This window comes from Passer montanus, unplaced genomic scaffold (genome assembly GCF_014805655.1).
Source record: "Passer montanus isolate IOZ18808 unplaced genomic scaffold, ASM1480565v1 scaffold10, whole genome shotgun sequence".
NCBI lineage: Eukaryota > Metazoa > Chordata > Aves > Passeriformes > Passeridae > Passer > Passer montanus.
In genome coordinates this window covers 4,583,513-4,594,216 of record NW_024356505.1, presented here as the reverse complement: position 1 = coordinate 4,594,216, position 10,704 = coordinate 4,583,513, and the positions used below count along the sequence as shown (strand labels likewise).

Genomic DNA, 10,704 nt, shown 5'->3' with positions numbered 1-10,704 from the left:
CTTGTCAGCTGTGTGGGCTCACTGCTTTGTTCTGGGCAATTCTGCCATCAAGTCCACTTTGGTACATGTTCTGCAGCCATTGTTGGTGTGCAGCCCTCCCCTCCAAAGTGCCTCTCTGCAATTAGCACTGCTTTCTGCAAGAGTGTCCAAAAGGTATAAGGCTTTCTACCCCAAAATGCAGCCTTTCAATAAAGTCTATTGCAAGGATTACAAATTGATGACTGTAAGTAGTTTGAAGTATTTGATTATAAAAGTTAATATATACTGCTTGATTATCTAATTATTTACCTCAATTTTAAACATTTATGCTGGTAATTTCAGTAGAAAGGCTCCTCATTTGGACCAATCTGAGAAAATAGCAGGGACTGTAAATACTTGTCATGCTTTCAGAATAATACAAAAGGATCTTTAGAGATGTGTATTTTAAAAATACAGTTTTGGTGTGACAAAGACTTTTTTTTCTCTATTGCAAGGTTAGCTCTTGCCCTTTGTCTGAATATGTTGTAACAATAAGAACTGTTCAGGTTCCCACAGTAACAATACTGTTGGGGATAACACAACCCAAGGCCAGGAATAAAAGGGTGTCATAAAGTACCTGATAGTCGCCTGCTTCCCAAAATATCCCGGGACAGGTTCTCTCTTGGCATAAAACAGACCAGCTCCTGAGGATGTGGCTCAGTATCTCTGCAGAGCGGGTAGTCGCTGTTGGGGAGGTCAGTACATGCATCAGCTGGATGATGTATAGCTCAGATCTTTGCACTGCAGGCTCTTAGGAGATGTTTCCAGTTAACTTCCAGAGCAGCTGCTCCTCAGGACAATGTGGTGTTATATTTAGAAGTGCAGACTGGTCACCTGATGGTGTCCTGATTTAAGAACGATCAGGTCTGTGCTCACCATTCATCTCTTTGAAATGAAAAGGGGACTAGCTGAAGAGTTGGCTTGGCTCTGGCACCACTAAGAAATTCTTGTTTTGGTATAAACCACTCTTAATGAGATTGCATTTTTTTCCCTATCATGTCTAACTTCAGTCTGAGAAGAAAGATAACACAAACAATAAAACAGCGGAGAGTGCACCGCGGTCACAACTGATTTAGCAGCTTACACGCATTTATTTTTTTCTTTTCTCTTCTTTTATCTGTGTTGATAAAATCGGAGAGCCGGTGGCTAGCACTGATTTAGATTTCCAGCCTGGATTTGTTCTTGTTTTTCTCCTTACTTCAGTTCTCCTTGTGCAGTGCTGCGTGGCGCTGGCAGCCTGAGAGAGAGGGAGCTCCAGTCACATGCATAGACTCAGACCGCTGAGAGGAGATTAACATCAAGGAGCCCACATTTGCAATAGCGGGTGGTGCTGGGGGAAGAGGCGAGGGGAAAATAAAATAAAAGCAACAATCGGGTAAATGCTCCTCTCTTCTCGCCACCAGCACCTTGCACAGGTCTGAAATCGCTTGTTTTGCTTTGCTGTATTGCGCTTGCCTGGGCTGTGGAAAGGGGAGGGGGAGGGGAGGAAGGGGGAGGTTTAACTTTTACTTGACATTACCGGGTTATTGTCACTTCCCCCGTGTTAAACCCCGGTGGTTTCCCCTCGCCCCCACCCCCTCCCCGGGCTCGGCTCCCTCCAGTTAACTTTGTTCAAAGGGCTGCAGCCGGGAGGGCTTGTCCGGGCCTGGGACACAGATAGCGTAAAGTAAATAACCACCACAATTAGGCTGGGGCCGGGAGTTGATCTTCGTGGCGAGAGATCTGCTTAGTTAGCGTTTGCTGTTTCGGGGCGATTGAAGGCCGCCGTGCCAAGGACACGCACACACACACACACACACACACACACAGACACACACAGTCACTCTTACACACGCACGCTGGATACAAAAGTCTGGAGGATCTAGGGGAGAATTGCAGCCGCCGGATCGGTGCAGCAGCCGCGGCCAGAGCCATGCGTGTCACGGCCTCCTGAGGGGGGAAAAGGAAGGAAGGGAGGAAGGAGGAAAAAAACAAAAGAGAGAAAGAAAGAAGGAAAAAAGAAAAGAGGGAGAAAGGAAAGCAGAAGAAAGACGCGGGGTGGTGGAAAGTGTTTGCCTGCTTTTGTCTCGCAATACAGTGAACTGGAAGATGGAGATGGATGTTAAGGGAGTTTCTCCGTGCCCGGAGCCCATCCCCCCGGCGGCGGGGTCTGGCGGCTGCCCGCACCAGCGCCCGCACCACCGCGATGGGCAGCCCGCGGAGCCGGCCCCCGCCGCCGACAGCGGCCACCCGGAGCGGAGGCACGGCAGTGAGAAAGAGGACAAAAAGGTAGGTCCGCTCCGCCGCCGGCCGGCCGGCGCCGCGCCCGCCGGAGGGGCCGGCGGGGAGCGCGGGGCCGCCGCCGCCGCCGGGCCCGGGGCGCCGGGCATTGTTCCGCCCGCCCGCCCGGCGGGAGCGGCCCAGGTGCCGCCGCCAAAGTTTAACCTCACTTCGAGGGGCCGCGGCCGGCGGGGCCGCCGCTCCCCTTCCCTCCCTCCCCGCGCCTCGCCTCGACTTCCAGCCGGCGGCGAGGGGCGAGTCACTCGGGGGAAGGAGCCCGGGCGCTGTGCCCCTCCAGCCCTGCTGTGTCATTGCGGACCGGGGGACGGCTGCTCGCTGCCGAGTGAGAACCTGCGGGTGACGGAGTTGAGCGAGAAATGGGTCAGATCGCACCCTTTGGTGCGGATGTGTCTGCTGCTGGGAGAATCGGAAAGTAGGGAGGATGGGATGGAAAAAGGTTGCCATTAAGATAATGTCAGCGGAGTGCATTGATCAGTGCTTTTGTCTGTGGGCACTGTCTTCATTCATTTTTCTCGGCATGGGTTTGCTAAACTGAAGCCGATGAATTCTGCTGTGTCCGTAGGTCTGTGACAGGCAGAGGCTGATAAATGTGTAAGTTTCATCGTAATTCGGTGATGGTTGCAAGGTGTGATCCCTGTGTGCTAGACTGTAAAACACATCCGTTTATATTTTACTGAAATCCGAGTAATTGTCTGAATGCACAGATAGCCCCAAACAGATTATAATCCTAGAGTAATGTGAAAAAGAAATGTTGGCATGTACTGGATTTGAGCCGTGTTTCTTCAACTAGTTTTACTATAGTTTGGTTTTGTTACAAACGTGTAAGAGAACAGTAACACAATGAAGGAATGTAAGCGAGCAATGCAATAAATCAATGCAACAACTATGTCACACCACATATTTGCATGACTAGAGCTCCAGTTGTCATGAGAAAGATTTCTCATGTTGTATTTTTTAAAAATTGTATTTTTAAATGTAGACTCCGAGTTTTCGGCATTTGCCTCCTACACTTTTGGGTTTGTTACTGTTCGGTAAAATCTGTGCTATTGTTTTAATTAAAAGAAGGCATCGACGCTGGATCATTTAAACAGGGCCTATGCAGTTTAAGAGGGTGGATGCCAGGGCTTTATTTTTAAAATGGTAACTGGTGGTTTACATATTGTGATAGATGAACACAGAATTCCATCTCCTTTGAGTTTATGAATATTTAATTCTGTCGTGACTGCATGTTACTGTGCCTTGCTGAACGATTTGTCTGTGTGTGTGATTGTTTCTAGGATCGCTTTCCTTGCACTGTGCTACTTTCTAAACTTAAAATTATTTTATTTCAAAATAATTAAAATGTAGAGCCAATGTTGCCATTTACACATGACTTTGTTTTGCCATTGCCTCGAGAATTTTAAAACCCTGCCATCAGCAGAAATCCATGCTCAATAATTACTTTCTGATATACCACACAGTCTAATGTTTTACCAATCATGGACATGAGGAAGGCAAAGAAGGTGTGACTCAAGGTGAATGAACACTGAAGAAGGCCTGATTCTCTGTGGTGTGGCTAATTAATGTGTTTAGACGACTCAGGATTGTACTCTTTTATTCTGTGTCTGCCAGCATTTTCTGGAAGTGTAAACAAAAGCACTACCTCTTTTTTTTGTTTTTTTGGGTTTTTTTGTTCTATCTATAGCCATGATAAAGTACTGTGATATATTAATCTTTTTTTATTCCACTATTAGCTTTTCCAAGTTTGCCATTGCCAAGGTTGTTGCAATGACTAGCTTGTATTTTTGGGATGTGCTGTGATATTTCAAACCATCCTAAATGTATGTATCTTTTCTGGATGCTGTCCCAGGACAACCAGTACTTCTTATTAGTGCAGAACTATTTCAGATATCTGGTAAAGTACTGGCAACAGAAATATAATGAGAAGGGGAAAAACCATTAGAGCGATAGTAAAATCCAACACTATTGTGAAAAAATCTCAAGTCAACTACAAATCTGAACTGAAGCATTTCTGGAAATGCCATCTAAGAACTTTCTAAATTGATTTAAATAACTATACCACTGTTGTCTTGGCCCTTATACAAACTTCCGAGGCACACTGATACATGCTAGAAGTGTAAGTGCTCTACATAGAAATTGTAAAGGACATTAGAACCTGGATTCCTAACAATGTATAATTATGACTGCCTAAATATTAAGATCTTGCAGTGTCTCATGATTTCACTGTCAGATTTGCTTTTTGGGATCATGCTTCAATTATAAAAAAAAATCTCATATTTGATCATTGAGCTCCATTTCCAGTGGACATAAAAAGAGTTTTACTTCCATCTAAAAGGAGCTGGGTCAAATTTATGTTCTAATAAAAGTATTTTTTGTCACTGCCTCCAAAAGGAATATTGAATTAACCAAAGCAAGTATTTTCCTAATTCTATGCAATTTCAGTAGAAGATACTACCATAGTCTCGCTTCTATGGATACTGAAGGGGTTTTTTGTGCTGTATATTAGTTTATTAGCCATTGAGCTTCAATAAAATTTTGAAACGTGTAATTTGAAATATATCCCACTATCTTCAGCTGGGACACTGACATGCTGAAGTGTGTGCTTAAATGCTTTCTTGGAGGAAGACCTAGGTTACTTCTCATATGTCTTTCTGTTGAGACCATCTCTGGCTGATTTATGAGAAGAGAAATTATGAAGATTGACTTTATAATTTATTAAGTATACAGTGTTTGGTGCTTTAAAGCCTGGTTGCTATTTGGGTGAGAGAAAATGAAGCACAAATAGTAGAGTGCAAGATTTAGAAAGCTAATAGGCTGACTCTGTATGGATACTATTTTTTTCTCTTAAAGCAAAACACATCAGAAAATATTTTTCAACACTCCTACAATGTTTTCTGTTATTTTAGTTAAAAGAACATAGGTCTAATCCTATATACAGAAGCATGTTGACATTCTCCAGTATGGCAAAGTGAGTGACTGGAGGAGAGAACAACCTGCAATCCTGGCTGTTCATTCCTGGCTGGAGGTGCAGCTGATGCCTGTGACAGGTTGTGTGGGTGGATTGTCACACCATCTTGCCACTCTATGACTCGGTGCCAACGGATCCAGGCCCCTAAATTGTACCAAGGATTCTTTCCAGCTTATCTTGGAATGATTGCATCTTTACAAGGATCAGTGTACGGAGCACTTTGGGAGTAGAAGGCAGCTTTGCAGTTCCTTTGCAAACTGCTGACTTCGGGTGAGGTTTAACACAGCTCGCTGCTCCGGATGGGTAGAGTTTTCCCAGAGGTGATACCCTGAGCCCTGTGTTAGGAGTTTCAAGCCCTCAGCTACTGCCAGGCTATTAAAGTGTTTCCAGTTTCCAAAGCTCCCAACCTCTCCAAAAGTTAAGTTCTGAGGTATGGATTTGGTAATGCAGCATTTCATACTGAGGAGGACTTCTGCATCTCTCTGGTATGCACAAATCATTTAGCACAAATGATCTACAAACACCGCCAGAGCTTTCACTTTATACCTACATTCCACATATAAAACCATCTGTGAAATGGCTCCAAAGCGGAGAACTTTCTGTGTACTTACATGGAAATGAGCACACTGAGGTTATAGCAGAACCAAGCTTATGTGGGCTGGCTGCATTGTAGTCTGGTTCACAACCAATTTACCAGTGTTTGGTGCAAGAGTTCTAAGGTGTTTTGTGGGCCTTTTTGTATGTTATTCCTTAGGATGTTCACCTGTGATAGTGCTGTGTGATAATGGCACCCAAGTGTGAGCTTCTGGAGGGGAAAAAGCTGAGTGCTTTGGGGAAAGGCACTTGGTATTAACTTGGGAATTCTGTTCTGCTTTACACATGATCTGATCATCAGTCTCTGAAAGCCTTCTGCTAGTGTATTTACAAGAACAGTGCTATCAACTATGCAGTGCTTGTTCACTCATCCTCCACAAGCAGTAGGTCAGGAATAGTGGAAGACACTTCAGGGGAATTCTTTTTAATAGTTTCTCTTATGTATTTAGTTATGTTTGATTTGGAAAGCCAAATGTTACTGTGTGTTTACATTTAGAGAGAAGGCTCAAGAAATGCAGTTTATGCTTGAAGCAGATGGTGGGGATTCTTTCAGGGGGTAGATCACTCCAGTCTCAGATCAGATGTGCTTATCTTACCTTAGACAGTTCCGTTGTGAATAGAAGATGAGTTGTCAACCACTGTCATGTTTCCTGGAGATTTGATTGAGTTTTCTTTTGCCAGATAGTCTGGACCCATCCTGTTCAGCAATCAGAAGTTGAGAACCAAAAGCTGAAACTGAAATTGGTAATGGCTATGAGGAACTGGTATGGGGTGTGTGGGATGAAGAAAGCAGAAATAGACAACACTATTGGTTGCTGATGGTAGCAGCTTCTCCTGATGATAGTGTAAAATGCACCACCTTGTATCAGTTGGAGTTTGGAGTTTCCAAGTACTAAAGGCTTTGTGCCAAGCGTATCATGGGCTATGGTTCTGCCAAGATGTAATGCAGGCATGAATAGTCAGGGTCAGGCCATCGTATGCATAGATGGACAAATTCTTCACCACACAGATATGGCAGAAAATGATACTTGTTTCTGTTGCTATTCTGAGAGTTTGATGTCAGACAGAAATTCAAGTGTATGCTTAAAGTGAGGACAGAGCTGGAGAATAATGTGTCTTTGTCTAAATCACTGGTAAGAAGATTTCAGAAATCATTCCCCAGCCCAGCAACATCAACTCTGTCTTTTTCAGATCCACTCTTAAGCATCTGTTCTTTATTCTTAAGCTGTTCCTATCTGTGCTGTGGACCATCGTGATGTAGGTATTGATCTGCATAGTTCAGTTTCTTACTGATGAAGTGGTCTGAAAAAAAGTCAGCACCCTGTTCTTCCAGAGTTCCCAGAGCCTGGTGGCTGCCTGAGTGGTGAGCCTGACCCAAAGCCACAGACCCAGGATGTTCTGAGTCCCTTATATTCAGGTATTTATCCTGCACATTCCCAGGTTACAGCTTTGGGCCACGCCAGCTCATGACCATATGGGGAGACTCCTGGACATGCGTTCCTGGAATGGCTGCCCAAAGCCAGAGCACCTGGCAGGTGCCTCTGGAAGGGAGGTTTTAGTCCTTTGTGTTGCTGATGTAGGCAGCAAAGCTATTAGCCCTGCCATTAACCTGTTTTGATGAGCAAGACCCAAGAGCCAGCTGCTTTGAGGAGACTAAGTAAAAAATTCAGATTAAAAAAAAATTAAAAAGAGGAAATTCACTATGAACTGAAAGCCTTGCTTTGCAGGCAGGTCTACTTCTGCATTTTGATGCATTTCATGTATCTGCCTCACTCTTCTTTCTAATGAGAGAATGAATCCTTAGATGAACCTAGGATTGTGCCTCTGTTACAAAATTAAGCAGATGAGAAGAAGAGAGAGAAAGAGAGAAACTGTTAGTATCTGAAGTCAAGAATAACAAACTCATGTTCTATTAGACATCAAAGAATCCAAAAGGCGACAAGATATTGGGAACCAGACCTCATCATTTTCATATCTCCAAAATTACTTTCTGCCTAGTATTTTGGGAATTCCTTTTACTGCATAACCAGCAAACAGGTCAAGGGCAGTAATTCTCCCCCTCTGCTCCACTCCTGTGCACCCCACCCGGAGCACTGCATCCACCTCTGGTACCCCAACCCCTCCATAAGGAGGACATGGAGCTGCTGGAGTGAGTCCAGAAGAGGCCACAAAGATGATCAGAGGGCTGGAATACCTCTCCAGTGGAGACAGGCTGAGGGAGCTGGGGCTGTTCAGCCTGGAGAAGAGAACGCTCTGGAGACCCTAAGCCGCCTTCCAGTGTGTAAAGGGGGCCTACAGGAGAACTGGAGAGGGACTTTTTGTAAGGGCGTGGAATGACAGGACAAGGGGAAAGGCTTTAAATTGGATGGGGAAATGCTTAATTAGGCATTAGGATTAAACTGTGTGGGTGGTGAGGCACCTGGAAGAGGTTGCCCAGAGAAGTTGTGGATGCCCCATGCCTGGTTGGATGGGGTTTTAAGCAACCCAGTAAAGTGTCCCTACCCATGGCAAGGGGTTTGGAACAAGATGGGTTTTAGGGTCCCTTCCAACACAAACTACTTTAAGATTCTATGATTCTGTGATATGGGAAAAAATCTTACCTTAAGTGATGTCAACAGTAAGACAACATTACTCTTAAACTAAATACAAAATGCAGCATTGTACCAGCTACTGAGAAGATAATTAACTGAAGCCCAGAATCTGGAATGTGGAGAATGTGTGTTTTGTGTTAAAGCATAAAGTTGGAGAGTGTGGAATTGACTTCTGTGATTTGCCTGTGTCTGTGTTAAAACAACACACATGACAGTGCATGTGAATGATTCTTTAAAATTTTCCCCAGTACAGAGATTTGTGAAAGAAGAATATGCTACTTAAAATAGTTGTCCTCTCAAATAAATTGTATGAGAAATGTTTTGGTGAAGTTTACCAGTCTTACAGCTGTTTAAATTTTTCATCCAACTGATCAATAAGTGGATGAAGCTTGAAAAGGTGATCACACTCTGACTGGTTCCTGGGGTAAACATATTCATTCTAATCGAGAGATTTCATGAAAAGTAAATACTGCTTAGAGTTAATTCAAAGTGAAATTAAGTGCATATGTAGTTGATTGGGTAACAAATCCAGCGACATAAACAATGAACATCATGGGTGGGAGCTGAACAATGCTCTTGAATCATCGGCAGCACAACCACAAGTTTTGTATGCCAAAGACACAGAACTGACTCTCTGGTTAAAGGCAATTTTGTCTTGGCTGCAGAAGGGTTGTGAGGATTCCTGCTTGGAGGAAGATGCAGCACTGAAAAGGGCTTTGTTATCTCCTCTTGAGCAGTTGGGACATTGCCTTGACTCAGATGTAGTGGTATGTGCTCATGCCTATGTGCTGAGACTGGAAAGCAGTCCTATTCAGGACTGCACATGACAGCTCAGAGCTTGGCCAGTGCATGGCATATCCTTCCCACTTAAGCAGAGCTTGTTCTCAAAAGCCCAGTATTCACAGGAGTTCCTGGCCAAGAGCTGAGTGCCAGCTTGTAACAAATCTGAGGCTTCAAACAATGGATAATCAATGAAGCTAGAGATGAACAATGCCCATGTTGTTGCATGCTATTCCCAGTGTTTTCCTAGATGCTCGCAGTGTTTTTAGACCATCTCTATCTGTGGTAAAAACTTACTGTGTTCTGCTGAATCCTTATGGCACAGCAATTTTTACTAGACTGAGGCTTCAGTTTACTTAATTGCCTAAGCTAAGTGAGACGTACAGTTACTGATGTGTGAAGTGGTTCAGTTTTTCTTTGGTTCCATATTTGGTTGTTCTCTGCCTGGCTGTAGGCATGCTGCTCATATAGTGACTGGGATTATTTCCCAGCACCTTGTGCTAGGTGGATTTTTCTACTGACTCGCTGCCAGTAGTAATTGTCCAGCAACGGTATAAAAAGTTGCAGAGTCTCGGTAGAGTTATTGTTTTCTAACATCTTTTCTCTGAAAATACCCAAATAGTAAAGAAAATGGGACTACAGCTGCAAATGGGAAAAGTAACAAGAGGAGCACTGATAATAATTTCCATGAAAGTAGGGATCAGATCAAGTTCTAGTGTGATGTTTAAATATGTAGAATGAAAAAAAACAAACAAACCAAAACATCTGAAAGGCAATGCAAATGTTAGTATTCTACAGTAGTTTCTTTGCTTCCTCACTGTCATCCTTTCTGCATGGTTCTGAAATTCCCCTCTGCCTATAACAAAAATTTCTGTTTTATTTCAATTCCCCACATTGCATTCTGAGATACAGAGGCAATATAAATTGTTTCAGGAACTCTAGTAACCAGTGCATCTTAACTGGGATAAAACAAGACAACACTTGGCTCATAGTATAGACAAGGACAGTCATGTATAAAATTTGTTAGACAGCCATAATTTGCTAGAAAAAGAGTAATTCTTCCATGCCTAATGGCTTCTGCCATGTGTTTAAATACAGCTGTTATTTTCGTTATATATTATATGATGACCAGTCTTGTTACAGAAGCAGAGTAGGAATAGTTTCCTTGGCTGAAAAGCAAGTGTTAGGTGAATCAAAATTACAGACTCAAGCCCCAAAGCTTGGCTAATGCACTTAGTGTTCCTGGGTTTTGGAGCTCATACCATTGAACACCTTGCCCTATGGCTACAGAGTTTATTGTCTCCAAAAAGCTGTTTGACACAAGTTATTCAAAGTGATAATGTGATCAGGAAGTGCAGAGAAAATGAAGGTAATATTCCCCCCTTTATTTCTAGACCATCTGCAAAAATTCTTATAATTGATTGGAGAATTAAATTAAAATATTGTGGAACCCATGCCTGTTCCATCAGCACA

At 43.5% G+C, this 10,704-nt stretch overlaps 1 protein-coding gene and 1 long non-coding RNA gene across 3 annotated transcripts in view; both read left to right on the top strand.

Moving 5' to 3' along the window:
- Positions 1–1,243: 1,243 nt before the first annotated feature.
- The window catches only part of RBMS3 (RNA binding motif single stranded interacting protein 3), a 703,420-nt gene continuing 693,959 nt past the window's right edge, over positions 1,244–10,704 (top strand). Inside the window, exons 1-2 of one of the 2 annotated variants that reach the window (XM_039705030.1) lie at positions 1,244–1,433; positions 2,096–2,286. In XM_039705030.1, the coding sequence (XP_039560964.1) occupies positions 2,107–2,286 (180 nt within the window). In that variant the 5' untranslated portion in view covers positions 1,244–1,433; positions 2,096–2,106. The remainder of the gene's footprint in view (positions 1,434–2,095; positions 2,287–10,704) is intronic. The other variant, XM_039705023.1, reaches the window with a different exon arrangement.
- LOC120500332 overlaps positions 2,338–10,704 on the top strand; it is a 43,328-nt gene continuing 34,961 nt past the window's right edge. Inside the window, exon 1 of the long non-coding RNA XR_005627074.1 lies at positions 2,338–2,620. This is a non-coding gene — a long non-coding RNA (uncharacterized LOC120500332). The remainder of the gene's footprint in view (positions 2,621–10,704) is intronic.